The sequence below is a fragment of the Diceros bicornis genome, chromosome 7 (genome assembly GCF_020826845.1).
Source record: "Diceros bicornis minor isolate mBicDic1 chromosome 7, mDicBic1.mat.cur, whole genome shotgun sequence".
NCBI classification, from domain to species: domain Eukaryota; kingdom Metazoa; phylum Chordata; class Mammalia; order Perissodactyla; family Rhinocerotidae; genus Diceros; species Diceros bicornis.
In genome coordinates, this window is record NC_080746.1 from 60,986,930 (window position 1) to 61,003,943 (window position 17,014).

Here is a 17,014-nt window from a genome sequence, read left to right on the forward strand (position 1 = left end):
GTATGTCCAACATTAATGTATATTACATTAATTACGGTATTTCTCCTTGACAAAATATTATGACCCTGATAAAGATATTTTGGATATTTTTCATAAACTGTTAAAATGACTATAATATGAAATATAAGCAATATAGCTAATATAACTATTAAAAAAATAACCAATGAAAACCACTAAAGAGCAGTGTACCTAAAGATTAATAATATCTGACTTTGGGTAAGATTATGGGTATATTTGTCCCTCTTTTATACATTAATTAATTTTCATAGAATAAGAAAGTAAAAGCTGAAATGTACATGTATTTTAAATTAAACTATATATTAAAGATATTTGAGAGTATAGAAGTTCCTGTGATCAAGAGGTTGTTGGAAAAGTCTATCATCTCCTTCTCTGGAAAGAACTATCTTTCTTCATCCCTTGTCTTTGTAGACAGGAAATATGTCATCTGTGTATTGTCGATTTTTCCCCTTTTTCTTAGCCTTCTTACTTAAAAGAGCTTACTATACAATAAGCTCCATCCTCCCTACCACTTCCAAATACACTCCCCCTAAGATCGCTGAACTACATTTGGAAATCCTTTGAATATCCATGGGACCGTCAAGAGTAAATAATTATAGTAAGAAGACGCTATTATCTGTTTTGTTTTCAATTTTCTTTCCTGAAAAAACAAGGGATAAAGCTGGCCAATTTGCTCAGGCAAGGAATGGAGTTCAATGCTATGCGCTCCCCACTTTGAGTTACATTTCTCTGTCATTCATGTGAGAACAAGAGGAATCCCGATCTCTGATGCTGTGAGAGACACACTTGCACTGCTGCCTGAGAAGATGCTTCAACACTGCCGTCTGCTGGCGGGACTAGATATATCAGGTCCCCTGGGAATTAAGAGGCTAGTCCTAAGAAATGGTAGCTGTTCCTTGGGCCCTAAACCTCCTTTTTTTGCCCTAGGGAATAAAAAAAAAATCTCTCAGCATTTATAAGAGGCTGATGAAGTTTGGTCAGTAGGGAAAATTATGTTAGAAAACACAAATCTTCCACAGCTGGGACCAGAAAACAGCAACCTTCTCCTGTGCCAGTCACTTCCCACAGCTGTTTCTGCATACTAAGTGTGTACTTAGAAATGTGAACCAGGTCAAATTGAGATTAAATTATATATCTCGAAGTACAAACACAAGTACAACAAATGCATGTAGACTCCAGGAACAAAATTCACAATAATAAAAGTAAAGAATGTAAATATATTTTTCATAGCATCTGACTTGGAAGTTCTAGGAACTACAATTCAACAAAAGTCATGATAAACTGGAGACCTGCTTTGGAAGACTGAGAGGTTAAGGGCAGTTAGCAGCATGCTGGTGGAGAAGCTGGGTAGACCTGAAGATGTTTCACTTGAAGGAGAGAGGATCATGAGCGATTCGAATCTTTGTGCTATTCTTTCTGAAAATATACAATTCAAAAGCAGGGACAGTGGTTAGAGGGCATGTGTTGCTTCGGTATAAGGAGGTATTTCCGAGAGTGAGAGTTGTACAGTAATTAGACAGACAGGCGTGGAAAGTCATCAACATACATAGAATCAGCTGCCAGGAACCTATACTAAAGAATCCTATTTTGGGGGTGTGATTTGTAGAATAATCTCCAAAACATTCCAAATTTAAAATTTTTGCGCAGAAACTAAGATTGTTGGGGACCAGGGAAGAACACAGAGAAATATTTGGAAGTGATGACTTGATTCATGGAGAAATGTTTTGGAATGCTTAGGACAACAACTGGTTGTTGTTGGTAGATGAGCTTGATTAAGACTTAATCACTTAGGCAACCTCTCTGCTGTCACTTTAAAAAACTATTCATTGAAGTACACTCTTATTGGCCCTAAAACTGAACTTCAGTGACTGGGAAGTGTGAAGTGATTCCAGGAACAATCTGTGTGTTGCAATGAGAATTTTGTTTTGGAGCCTTCTCTTTCTGTCTCTGCTGCCCCCCAAGACACTTCCACCTGAATGTACCTATGTGTTGTATCAATTATTCTCCACAGACTGTCTTGGACGATTCTCAAAGAGACCTATTCTCTCATATTTGTCTTGTGTCAGCTTTTGTGAAAGATAAAAATTAGAACTTTCTACTTCCCTTCAGCAGTAAGTAGCGCTGATTTCTATATAAGGAGTATGTCTGCCAACACTGCCTGCATATGGAGACCTAGGTTCCCAGCCTCATTCACTAAACCTTACCTCTTCCCACTTGAGCATCTTCCTCAGTGCTCTCCTGGTGAAACACCCAAGGTCTCACTCCTCCTACACCAGGTACGCTTTAATCTTTTTAGTTTTTATTAACTAATAATTTCACACTGTCCTTACTCTCTGATGAGTGGAAAGAGACTGTCTGAGTAGTGGGTGCTTATCTAACTGAAGAATTTGTATATAAGACTTGTTTCCTGAATCAGAATTGCCATGGTAATATACAAAACTATGCAACTGCCGTTGTCTGTCTGGATGAAGTCTGGGTCCTAAAGCAATGTCATATTCGAAAATTCCTTGGTGAGAAGGAAGTTCAAGGTGAGGGGAGGTCATTTTATTAGTGGAGTCATAACCCTAGAAAGGGGCCTTCTACTGACATTTTATCAAAGAAGTGTTGGTGTGTTTTGGAGAAATATCCAGCCATGCTAGAGTTAATGGAAGGTAAAGACAAAAGAGAAAGTGGGGAGGAGAGAAAAATGAGTACAGTAGATTTTGGTGTTTCTCTGTCTAAAGTATCATTCCAATGACTTGTCTCTTTTTTTTTTTTTTTTTTCTGATTTCCTTGACTAGATTTGAAGAAGAAACAAAAGAGGGAGTGGGCGAGGAAGGAGAACACCACTAAGCAGCCTGATCATGTGGACCGCTTCACAGGCATGATGTCCAGTTACTCAGTTTTCACACTGTGGATATCACTGAGTGTGGGTGGATGATTTTGCTAAAGTGTATACTGTTGAACCTTTCTGTGGGTCTCCATATTGTCATTTTCTCCTTCATTTAAAAAAATAAGTAAGCTGATGAAGTTGATTCCCCTATTTCTGTCATTCAATAATTGTGCGACTGAATGAGAATAGGGTATATTAGAGCACAGAAGATCACAATCTTGCAGACTTGCTTGCTTGCTAAGAAGGCCCCTGAACTGCCATGTTTATTACAAGTGGCACTGTGTTCATGCCCTCTGTGCTGACCTTTATTGGGATCCCTGGCCTGGAAACTGTACAGTGTTGGATTGGGATTCCATTCTGTGCTATGTACATCATTGCTTTGATAGGAAATTCCTATCTCTTTGATAGGAAATTTTGATCATCATCAAATCTGAACCCAGTCTCCACGAGCCTATGTATATCTTCCTGGCCATGTTGGGAGCCACAGACATTGCACTTAGCACCAGCATTGTCCCCCAGATGCTTGGAATATTTTAACTACACTTGCCAGAGATCTATTTTGATGTTTGCCACTTTCAGATGTGGCTTATCCACACATTTCAGGGTATTGAATCAAGAGTCCTGCTGGCCATGGCTCTGGACCGCTGTATAGCAATCTGTTATCCTCTGAGGCATGCTACCATGTTCACTCGACAACTAGTCACTCATGTTGGAGTTGGGGTGACATTGTCGCCTGCCATTCTGGTAATTCCCTGTCTATTGCTCATTAAAGTTCCATCTGAAACTTTACCGAACAAGGTTAATACCCTACACTTACTGTGAACACAAGGCCCTTGTGAAGCTTGCCACCGAAGATGTTTACATCAATAAATTCTATGGTCTCCTTGGAGATTTCATTGTTGGTGGCCTTGACTTCATTTTGATCACCATCTCCTATATACAAATATTTATCTCTGTCTTTCACCTGCCCCAGTAAGAGGCACGTCTTAAGGCATTTAATACTTGTATTCCTCACATATGTGTCTTCTTCCCATTCTATCTCCTTGCTTTTTTCTCCATTTTTACTCACAGATCCGGATCTTATATCCCATCATATATACATATCACTTTGTCCAACCTTTATCTACTGGTTCCACCTTTCCTCAACCCCTTTGTCTATGGGGTAAAGACCAAGCACATCCGAGATAAGGTAGTAAAAATGTTCTATTCCAAAGACCAGGCTTGACATTTGATGGAAATAGCTCCTTCTATGGATTTAATGGCTCATCTATTGAGCATATGTGTTCTGAATGTTCCATCAATGGTTTGGAGTATCATCATGCTTGATGAATAACTTAATAAACATATAAATGATTGCATTAAAAAAATTCCACAGGTTATTGACCTTAAGTCAGAAAGCTGTTAGAAGAAATTAAGAAAAATAGAAGAGCAAATAAGGTACTGAAAGACTAAATGCTTAGCTATAGGAAGAGTCAGAACACATGACTCTCGTCATCACCTCAGGCCAGGTCTGGGTGGAATTGACAAATGTAGAGATCTTTCTGCAGATCATAGTAGAATATAATACTTACATTGATTCTTTTGTACTCAGAGCACCAAGATCAACCTCCTTTATGTAATCACAAGTCCCTCTACATTGTTTCTCCAATTATTCTAAAATCTTCTTTAATGATTACTTTGTCTCATTAAAATCAACCCCCTGAATATGCCTTCTTGTTAAATATAATCTGAACTTTATCTGAAATGAATGTCTATAAATATCCCCTTCATCTTTGTTTTTTTTTTTGAGGAAGATCAGCCCCGAGCTAACATCCATGCTAATCCTCCTCTTTTTGCTGAGGAAGACCAGCTCTGAGCTAACATCTATAGCCAATCCTCCTCCTTTTTTTTCCCCAAAACCCTAGCAGACAGTTGTATGCCATAGTTGCACAGCCTTCTACTTCCTGTATGTGGGACGTGGCCTCAGCATGGTTGGAGAAGCGGTGCGTCAGTGCGTGCCCGGAATCTGAACCCGGGCCACCAGTAGCAGAGCGCGCCCACTTAACCGCTAAGCCACGGGGCCGGCCCTATCCCCTTCTTCTTGAAGCCTGTCCCTATTAAGTAATTCATACTATAATCAAATTGGTGATTCTCATGACATAAAATATGTTTGCTCCAAAAATCTAGGACTAGGTTGTAAAATACTATGCTTAATTTTTTATGTTCTTAAGTGTTCTTTTAGTTTCTTCATTTGTATACAAAGCAATTTGAGAAAAGCTCTGGTATTTTTTTTTTTTAATGAATGTGAAGGCACGTTTTAGACTTATTGTAGGCAATATTTTTTCTAAAGGTTTGTTCAATCATTTTCCTGATTTAATAAACAATAATGATTTGACGTTGGAGGGATGGAGATCTAAGAAACTTGGACAGGAATTCTGGAGGCTAGAATCCTCAATGTATTGGTTTCCCAAGGTTTTTAATTTTTTTTTAACATAAAACAAAATTCATTTTGTCTTGCATTAAGATGCATGTATACTAACAATAATATTTCATAGAGTAACTTCATTTTGCAAGCCCAGTATAAATGAGGGAAGATATTCAAATTTTTGCCAATAATATTTGATAGAAAAACCAGATTCCAATATAGTAGGAAAATAATCATTGAAGAAGTTAATTATGTGCATGAGTTCTGCAGTTAAAATGAGGTTGGCTCAAAATTTTATTTTTCCACATCCTAACTATATGCATTGGAAAACAATTTATTGTCACAAATTTAGCTGCCTAATGTCTAAATATGGAAGAATAACTTATATCTCATTGGGAACTATAGATAGTGGTTCTCATAGTGTACATGATATAATGGATATGTTTATGTAATGCCCTTCACATGGGGCTTGGTAACTGGTAAGGACTCAATAGAGATTATTATGGTCATCATCGTCATCATCATCATCATCATCATCATGAAAACCCTCATCACTGCTGTTGTACTTGAGTAGAAATATTGTGCCACTATGATTTAAATAGTTTATTAATGTCACCCTAAAATGCAATTTAAAAATATAAATTTAAGGTTTTTTTCATGTCCCAGTCTATGATCACTTTTTGTTGACCTGTACTTGTTGAATGAAGTGTTATTTATATATCTGTATCTGTATATAGATACATATACATTTGTTTGTGTAGAGTCGTTTGTTCATTTTATTTGATTTTATCATTTATAACCTTACATTTGCTTGATTGTCTTTTCAGCTTTTGATAGAAGTGTGTTAATATGTCCCACCTTGAATGTGGATCAGTCTATTTCTTCTGTTAGAGCTGCTGATTTTTTGATTTGTGTATTTTTAAGCAATGAGAGTTAGACATTTCCATTTATTGACCGCACAAAGATTTCAAGTTAATACGTCTTCCTAGTTGCTTGGACTTTTTATCACGGTGAAATATTTCTCTTTCTCTAGTAGTGCATGCTGCCTTAAAGTCTCAGTTTTGTTATTTTCTAGTAATCTTTCTACTGGCTCACTAATCCTGTCTTCTCTATAATTCTGTTTTACTGAATTATTAGGTTTAGTTATTGTAGTTTTATAATGTCCACCTGATTCATTCTATCTCTCTCTCTCTTTATTTTTATTTTAATTTTTAGCATATTCTATTTCTCTGGTGAAATATCTTTCATTTTTCTATATTTACGTATGTATGTATTTAGTTCCCATCTGTTCCTTTATTTCTTGAATATGTTAAACTTCATTACTTGAAAATCTTTAACTGCTAATTATAATAAATACAAGAAATATAGGCGGGTCTGTTTCTATTGATTGTTTTTCTCCTCATTTTTGAACTCATGTTCCTGTCTCTTGCCATGCCTAGTAATTTCTGATTGAGTGTCAGACATTATGTATAAAATATTATGAAGCCCAGAGGAAGTTATATTTTCCTCCCGTGATAGTTCACCTCTTGCTCTGTGATAAGCCCCGTCAGGATTTATCAACTTAATCTAATCGAGGATTTAGCTGAGTTGGCGCTTATTCTACCACTTTATTGGCCAGTGGCAGTCTTGCATCTAAGGCTTTGCCTGCTAGGGCTTTTAACTGTGAGCTAGGTGTACAGTTCACACCCTGGACTCTGAGCCTTGCCTGTCAAGGAAAGCAAGACAGCCAAAAACTCCTTCTTTATTTTTGAATTGCTTGCTTTTTTGGCTTCCCTTTCCATGCAGTTTCAGAGTTTAGCAGATGTGTAAAAACTAGCCCATTGTCAGCCTTAGGTCTGGGTTCCTCCTCTCTCACCTGGAGTGAGATCCTTATATTGCCTACTTTGTTCTTTCACACCCTGCCAGAATTCCACATCTCTGTTTTCCTGACCCTCAGAATTAGTTTCCCGCCAGGAAAATTTTTCTTCTTGGCCTCTTGCCTCATCCCCAGAAGTAGCAGATGGCTCTCGGCAAATGTGGCTTCAGAGAGTCAGCTTTGTCTCTCCTCTGAAATCCTCCTTTCTGTCTTATTGCTTCATAATGTCTCTGATGCTTTAAACTTATTTTTTATGTCCTTTATTTACTTGTTCATTGGGTGAACTCTTGTATCTAGTTTCTCCTTTCTGTTCCTCTTGACTGAATTATAATTAAATTTTATACATGAAACACTTTTTATTTACCTTATTTTTCCCTTTTTAATACATTTCTTGTTATGTTTAGAAAACTGCCCATCAGAAATTTTATATATGGCCTTTAATATATATGAAATTGTGATGCTTATGTTTATGAAAAATCAATTAACAAGTTAAAATTATGCTATATCCCATGAAAAGTTTATACAATGCTCTCCTTTGAATAAGTAGAAATTTATTTAAATTGAAACAATGCCATTTATTGTGTAAAACCCAAACAATGTAAAATATTTCTTCTTCTGTCCTCTCTCCATGCTCCCTCATTAGAGTTTATGTGTGATATTCAGGTTTTTTTAATATCTGAATATATGTAGAATTATTTTAAATAAAAATGAGATCGTATCATGAATATCATTCTATAGCAGTTTTTCAGCTACTGATATAATAATACAGACAGCTCTCTAAATTACAACTTTTGGACTTTTTTCATTTTTAAAATACCCATGACATTGAATATTATAGAATTAACATAATTCAATTAATTTTTTCTCTAAATAGACATTTGTTCGGACATATCAATGATGTAATAAACATTTGTGTGTGTATGTATATATATATATCTTTTATAGCTGCGCTGTATATGCGTATACGTATAGTTATATATATATACATTCCATTTTCATTATTTGCTACAGTTGTGTTCTGTGAAGTCACTGCAAACACTATATTAGTAAATTCTGAACCATTTATCCTCTGAAGAAATAAAGCATTAAGTTTCTTTGAGCCTCTGGTCACATTTTCATCAGTCAATTAATACATAACCTTTGTGTGTGTGTGTTTCTGTTTAAAGACACATTTTGATATATATTAAACACCTTTAATTTATATTTCTTACAAATAGTGAATTACATGCAGTGTTTCATTATAATAAAACACTAGCTGAGAAGGGTTTGACATTTTCCTGACCCTGAGTCACGTGTCTGTAAATTTTTTCGAATTTCACCCTCACAGCAGTGCTGTCCACTACACTTTATTTAATCGATCATCATCTCATGAATCCACAAATTTTGCCACTTTTCCATTGCTTCATCACACACTGTAGATGTTACTTTAGCACTTGTTGGGGCAGCCTCATACCCGGGTTGGGAAATTTCCTCTTCTTTTTTCTAGATGCACAGTAGTTTTGATTTCTTAACACTGAACTCACAGACAACAATGCTGTAACTCTTGACTAAAGGAAGCTTATCTAACACATGTATTTTCTCCATAAGGCACATCACAGCCTTGTGTTTAGGAACACTAGACAGCACTCCAACATTATGCTTGGCGGCCATTTTAAACAGTGAAATCACCAACAAAAAGCACAAAAGTGAGAAAAACATAGCATTAAATAGATGGCAAAAGAGGATACTCACTTATAGTGTAAGAGCTGAAACAAGAAGGCAGAATGTCACCTTGACCAACCTCAGCTGAGAGCATGTGTGTTGTGCAACTCAAATTTTTTGCTGCTCTGTGCATGTCACTAATGATAGTGAAAGTATCATGGGTATTGATTTGGGGTTTCCAAAAACATTTTAACAAGTAGGTGAATTCACGAATACCGAATCTGAGAACAATGAGGATCAACTATATATACATATAAATGTATACATAAATACAAATACACATATATAGATATATATCCAAACATATGCACATAATGAATTAAAGCTAATTTCTAATTATAAGTTTTCACTTGAGTTATAACTTAATGAAAATAAGGTATGAATGTGTAAACACAGCATTTTGTCTCCGACTTTCATAAATCACTTTTATTCAAAATCTTTCCTTTTTGCTATCCTTCACTTGGTTTCTTTTCAATCCAACGTGTCTTCTAGTCAATTTTTAGAATAAAGAAATTGAGCAGACTCCTTATAATATGAGATTTTATAGAAGCTTGACTATTAGAAAACTTCTTCTTTTCTTAGAAATATTTATGGAAGATAAAAAAACTCAACTTACACAAAATTTAAAGTTCCCAGAATCCTTTTACTGTTTTGTAAAATGAAGACAATAATATCCCTTGGCTAACTCAGAGAGTTATTCATACTTCTAAATCTGATTTATAATACCCATAAAGCATTTTGTTTAACGAAAACCTTAATGTATATAGGGACCATTTCTATTATCATCATTAATCAACATCACAGTTGAATGTGAAGGTTCCTTCCTGCCCCTATTTCTCAAATTCCTCAAGCAAAGAGGAGGAATACATTATGTAATTCTTCACTGTAACTAGAACAGGTTAGTTACCAATGATTTGCAAATAGGATCTTTAGGAAATGGGCTACAAGGAGAAGAATGGGACTGACAGGGGAGAAAGGCATCCTGAAATAAAGAAATGCCATTACAGGGAGCTCTAAAGGCAGGAAACAATCAAGGGAAAGTTATCTGACAGGGCGGAGCTGTTTAGGTAGTCTGAGCTGTAGGGATGTGCATGGAGGTTGAATGCTGACAGTTCCGAAAGGCAAGAATCACAAGTATAAACTCAGAGTCTTTGAATTCAAAAGAAAAATCAATCATAGTTTTCTAATTACAAAGCAATAAAAGACAAACTTAAAGATAACAACTCAAACTTTAATTCCCGCAATTGAATATTTTTATATTCTTTAGAATATTGTTGATGAAACTTTATATGCTTGAAGGTGAATCTGTGACAATTTGCTTCCTCTAGTCTACGTAGCTTAACAACAGTAAGGCTATACTGATAACTCTGCTCTTCCGGCCACGGCTAGTACAGAACCATGAGTAAATGACAATATTCAAAGACAGAAAAAAAATATTGACTGATACCATGGTTTATCTTAACTTTTTTTTTTAACTGGGAGAGAAGTCAATATTATTTTAAAAAGCAAGAACCAAAAGAATTTACACCTGCATTTGATGATTGAGTTGAATTCCCTAATTTTATCTATGAGGAGGATAAGACTTAGAAATGGAACATGTGCTCAAAAGTTTCTCAAAACCACAATTTCATTACCAGTTTAACTACTAATGTGTCACTTAATATCTTTGTGTCTCAACATCCTCTTAAAAATGAAGGGACTGATCAAGCCATCTTAAAATTCCACGTATGCTGACACCAAGATGAGAGTCAATTGACAAGTCTCATGAGCATCCTAAATTATTCTGTATTCATTACAATGTACAAATGTATGTATTTGGGGTGTGGGGTAGGATATGAAGAGATGTGATAACTGACTCAGTGTCACTGTTCACCAAAACTTTTGCATTAAGCTATGTAATCTAATCTACCAATATCATACATTCTAATAGATGAAACATGGTCGGGTCTCCAGTCACTTTTGTTCAATTATAGGTAGAAAAGATATGAATGATCTCAAGAGAGTCAACTTGTGACACATGATAGTAATATGTAAAAGCTGCTTGTCTCATACATAGCAAATGTACACATATAACAGTGACATGCAAAAATAAAATCACACTCAACTAGAATTCAAACAGTATGGATGGTATTAAAAATTTAGTAATTATCCAGGCAAATACTCATTGGCACACTATGGAATGTAATTCACTTTAGTTAACATGCTTAATTTTAACATAAGGAAATAAGATCAGTAATGCTTTCTCTGCCTATTTTTCTGGCTTTGGAAAACTAAATTAGGAAATGACTATAAATATGCCTTTAACCTCTTAAGTATCATATATCCATTTATTATTACTGCTACAAATCATTACTAGTCATTCCTCTTGCAAATACTACCCTCCCTTCCATAAAACATATTAAACTTCTAGTACTCGGTTTTGTTTGGTGAACCATCTCTGGATCCTGCTACGGATTTGTTGGGTCTTGACGCTGTAGATGATAGGGTTCATCAAAGGTGGGAAAAGAATATAGATGTTGCCCATGAGGACATGGACCGTAGGAGACAGGTGCTTCCCAAAGCGATGCACCATAGTCAGACCAATGATTGGGATATAGAAAACCAAGACTGCGCAGATGTGGGAGACACAAGTCTGCAAGGCCTTGAGTCTCTCCTCCCGGGATGCAATAGTCAAGACTGAGCGCAAGATCAAGATGTAGGAGATGAGAATCAGCACTGAATCCAACAACAGTGTACAGATCACCAGGGCTAAGGCATAGAAGCTGTTGAAGCGGATGTCAGAGCAGGCTAGCCGGAGTAGATCCTGGTGCAGGCAGAAAGAGTGGGAGAGAATGTGGGGACGGCAGTAATGGAAGAACTTTAGGCGGACAATGGGAGCAGTACTGAACAGGAAACTCCTCCCTAAAATGGCCATACCAATGCTGATGATTCTGGTATTGGTGAGAATGGATGTATATCTCAGAGAATAGCAAATTGCAGTAAAGCGATCAAAGGCCATGGCAAGAAGGACTCCAGACTCCATGCACGATAGACCATGAACAAAGAAGGTTTGAGCAATGCAGACATCCAGACTAATCTCCTGGCTGAGCCCCCACAGGAGTCCCAGCACCGTGTGCACTGTGGACAGCCCCATGCACAGGTCAGTGAGGGCCAGCATGGCCAGGAAGTCGAACATGGGCTCATTCAGGCTTGGCTCAGTGTGGATCACATGGAGCACTAGGCAGTTCCCTGAGAGGACCATAGTGTAGATACAAGAGAAGGGGATGGAAAGCCAGGGGTATTCCCATTCCAGGCCAGGGAAACCCGTATGGAGAAAGGTGTAGTTACTGATTTTGGAATCAGGTAGAACAGACATGGATCTATAAAGACAGAAACCTCTAAAGGAAAAATGTATGTAACAGTTGATTAAGATTCATATGTATATATACCACATCTTCTCTGTGGTGAACATGATGTAGTCCATGCAGAAATAGAAGTACAATGATGTACACCTGAAATTTTTACAATGTTATAAACCAATTAAAAAAAAAAAAAGATTCATATGTATTTTCTACTGACAATGTAAAGTCAGAAATAACAGCTATAAGAACAATTAGATTAGTGCAATAGCTCCTTAGACGTAAGATCAGTGTTTGTATTTTTTCAGAAGCTGAATTTGCTCTAAAATAGCGACTAAATTAATTTTACATATAAATTAACTACATATGAGACCTCCTTGTTATTATATCATTGACTTCATCAAGAGAATCAGTTCCACGTCCACAATGTCACCATCACTTTCCACCTCAGTGCTTCATATTACAGATAGCTCAGAAAAATGGTTTTGGGCATATGAAGGTATAATAATGAAGTTTAAGGATACAAACTAGAAAAAGAAAACACATTCAGGTTGTTCACATTTAAAGGCTGGTGAAATAACTTGAAAATCACTGCTGTAGGGTACAAGATTAACCTCTGCCTATTACATAAGATACTAAATCATTTATAGAAGTTATTTATCAGTCACATTGTCCATTCTAACATCTATATTTCAGGGACTTGAAGCACAATTGTCACTCACAGCAGACATATTCTTGCCAATCATGAAAAATGGATCTGGCTCTTCTTTCTCTTGTGACAGTGGCATTGAAATTCTAGGAGAAGCAAGATTTATGCAGGTGCAAGAAGTATAGGAGTCATTGGGGTAAATCCTGGTTCCTGGGAGATGCTCAGAGTGAGTGATGCAATATATAGGGCCTCTGCTCCTTTGGGAGAATGAGGGAAAACCCATGGGCAATGTCTGGATAGCAGACTTGCCACTCCACCAAGTTTTGAATATTCTCAGAAGTGCAAGTTTATAAAAATAATTTCTTCATTCTGGAAGGTTTCTTTTTTTTTTTTTTTAATTTTTATTTATTGATTGATTTTTCCCCCAAAGCCCGCGTAGATAGTTGTATGTCATAGCTGCACATCCTTCTAGTTGCTGTATGTGGGACACGGCCTCAGCATGGTCGGAGAAGTGGTGCGTCGGTGCGCAGCCGGGATCCGAACCCGGGCCGCCAGCAGCAGAGTGCGCGCACTTAACCGCTAAGCCACGGGGCCGGCCCTGGAAGGTTTCGAAATGAGCATTGGACAGAGAGATCTAGAAACCTCAAACTGGTCTTTACATTTTATTTGAATGGCAGCAGATATATCTTATGTAAAACAGGATACTGTTATTAACATAAGGTTTCATTTTATTTTCCTTCATTTAGCTATAAGTTATCCTTCTCTTTTTTGAACTCATGGATTAAGTATTCAAAATAATTTATGTGTTGGCAAATATAAGCATTGTTTATAAGTCATATATTTTTGTGATAAAGTTGACAACATTATTATTGCTGAGCATTTTTTAGCATTTAGTGTGTGCTAGGAATCTTAGCATTATATAATTCTCATAATTAGAGTATTTTTGTTATCTAAGTTAATTGCTAGAATTATTTGAGGATCATATCTTTTATTTTAATAGGTAGTAGAGCATAGAGATAAATAATGTGCTTATAAAGTCTGATTTTCTGAATTGGAAACCCTTTTCCAACACTTCTGAGTTCTGTGTCTTTGGGCAAGACAATGTATCAGTTTTCTCTTCCAAAATGGGGAGAATAATACTACCTATTTCATAAGATTGTCCTGACAATCACATTAGATGAATATGTAAAGCATTTAGAATAGTGAAAGACACAGAGAAAACACTTCATAAAAGTAAATTGCTAGCATTTCCATTTTAGAGATGAAGAAACTGAGATTAGAATTGCACTATTTAATAAGATATCCATGAACCACGTGGGGCTATTGAGTACTTGAAATGTTGCAAGTCTAAGTTGAGCTGTTATATAAGTGTAAGTACATACTTGATTAAAGACTTAGTGTGGAAAAAATGATTTAAAATAGCTCTTCAATAAAGTTTATATTGACCACATGTTGACATAATATTTTAGACATAGCAGGTTAAATACAATATTAAAATTAGTTTCACCTGATTTTTTTTATTAGAACATTGAAAACTACATTAAGTGTCTCACATTGTATTTCTATGGGATAACACGATTTACAGATATGTATCTGGAAAGTTTCCCAAGACTGTACAGCTAAAATAGATTTAATATTGTTCCAAACATTTTTACGTGTCCTTTGTCCCTAACTGTGTATTCTCTCTACCTTAGAAATAGAGAAAGGAAGGAAATAACAAAGATCGGAGCAGAAATAAATAAAATAGAGATGAGAAAAACAATAGAAAAGATCAATGAAACTAAGAGTTGTTTTTATAAAAAAAAAAGATAAACAAAATTGACAAAACTTTAGCTAGACAAACTAAGAAAAAAGAGAGAGGACATAAATAAATAAAATCAGAAACGAAAGAGGAGACATTACAACTGATACCATAGAAATACAAGGAATCATGAGAGAGTACTATGAACACTTATAGACCAACAAACTGGATAACCTAGAAAATGAATAAACTCATAGAAATATACAGCCTACCAAAACTGACTCATGAAAAAACAGAAAATCTGAATAGACCAATAATGAGTAAGGGGATTGAATCAATAATTCAAAACTTCCCAACACAGAAAATCTCAGAACCAGTTGATTTGACTGGTGAATTGTAAGAAACAATTACTAAAGAAGATTTAACATCAATCCTCAAACTCTTCAAAACAACTGAAGTACTAGGAATAGTCTCAAACTCGATTTACAAGGCCAGCCTTACCCTGATATCAAAGCCAGATAACAACACTAAAAGAAAAAAAAATTACAGACCAATATTCCTGATGAATATAAATGTAAAACTTCTCAACAAAATATTAGCATACTTAATTAAAAAGCCCATTAAATGATCAAATGGTATTTATCCCTGGGAAGCAAGAATGGCTTATCATATGCAAATCAATCAATGTGACACACCACATTAATAAAATAAAAGATAAAAATTATATGATCATTTCAGTAGATGCAGAAAAAGCATCTGACAAAATACAATATATTTTCATGATTAAAAAAACCCTCAAGAAATTGAGTATTGAAGGAACATAGCTCAACACAATAAAAGCTATATCTGATGAAGTGACAGCCAACATGATACTGAAAGGTGAGAGGTTGAAAGCTTTTCTTCCAACATCAGAAACAAAACAAGGGTGCCCACTCTCATCATGCCTATTCACATAGCACTGGAAATCCTAGCCAGAGCAATCAAGCAAGAAAAAGGAAAAAAAGCATCCAAACAGGAAAGGAAGAAGTAAAATTGTCTTTGTTTGCATATTATATCATTTTATGTATAGATAACCCTAAAGACTCCACCAAAAAACTGCTAGAACTAATCAACAAATTCAATAGATTGCAGGATACAAAATCAACATATGAAAACAGCTGCATTTCTAAACACTAACAACAAAACATCTGAAAAACAAATAAATAAAACAATCCCATTCACAACAGCATCAAAAACAATAAAATGTTGAGGAATAAATTTAATCAAGGATGTGAAAGCTTTGTACACTGAAAACTGTAAGACTCTGATGAAAGAAATTGAAGAAGACACACATAAATGGAAAAATATCTTATATTCAAGGATCAGAAAAATTAACATTGTTATAATGTCTATATTACTCAAAGATATCTATAGATTCAATGCAATCTCTATCTAAATTCCAAAGATGTTTTTTACAGAAATAGAGAAAACAATCCTAAAATTTGTAAGGAGCCCCAGAAAACCTCAAAAAGCCAAAACAATCCTGAGAAAGAAATACAAAGCCAGAGGCAGCATACTTCTTTTGATTTTAAACTATATTACAAAGCTATAGTAACCAACAATTGTGATACTGGCATAAAAATAAACATATAAACCAATGGAACAAAATAGAGAGTCCAGAAATAAATCTTCATGTATATGATCAACTAATGTTTGCCAAGGGGACCAAGAACACTCAATGGGGAACTATAGTCTCTTCAATAAAATGTGTGGGGAAAACTGTATAACCACATTCAGAAGAATGAAATTGGACCCCTATCTTAGATCCCTCACAAAAATGAACTTGAAGTGGGTTAAAAATTTAAACATGAGACCTGAAACCATAAAATCCTAGAAGAAAACATAGGGAAAAAGCTCTTTGACATTGGTCTTGGTAACGACTTTTCTGGATATGACACCAAAAGCACAAGCAAGAAAAGCAAAAATATATAAGTGGGACTACCTCAAACTAAAAAGCTTCTGCAAAGCAGGAAAAAAACAACCAACAAAAGGAAAAGGCAACCTACAGAACGAGAAAAAATATTTGCAAATCATGTATCTGATAAGGGGTTAATATCCAAGACATATAAAGAAATGGTACAACTTAATAGCAAAAAAAAAAAAAAAAAAAAAAATCCTTGATTAAAAATGAGGCAAGGAACTGAATAGATATTTTTCCAAAGAAGACATACAAATGGCCAACATGGACATGAAAAAGTGCTTGACCTTACTAATATCAGGGAAACGTAAATCAAAACCACAATAAGATATCACCTCACTCACACCTGTCAGAATGGCTATCATGAAAAGATAAGTGATAACAAGAGTTGACAAGGACATAGAGAAAAGAGAACACTTGTGCACTATTGGTGTGAATATAAATTGGTACAACCACTGTGGAAAACAGCATTGAGGTTG

The 17,014-nt window shown here is 35.5% G+C and overlaps 1 protein-coding gene and 1 pseudogene across 1 annotated transcript; one reads left to right on the forward strand and one right to left on the reverse strand.

The window, feature by feature from the left end:
* The first annotated feature begins 3,149 nt into the window (after positions 1-3,149).
* On the forward strand, positions 3,150-4,115 carry LOC131408010 (olfactory receptor 52A5-like; annotated as a pseudogene).
* Positions 4,116-11,248: 7,133 nt separating this feature from the next.
* On the reverse strand, positions 11,249-12,205 carry LOC131409048 (olfactory receptor 51V1-like). Its single transcript, XM_058546250.1, has one exon. It carries the CDS (start codon positions 12,203-12,205, stop codon positions 11,249-11,251), a length of 957 nt encoding a protein of 318 aa, XP_058402233.1.
* Between the last annotated feature and the right edge of the window lie 4,809 nt (positions 12,206-17,014).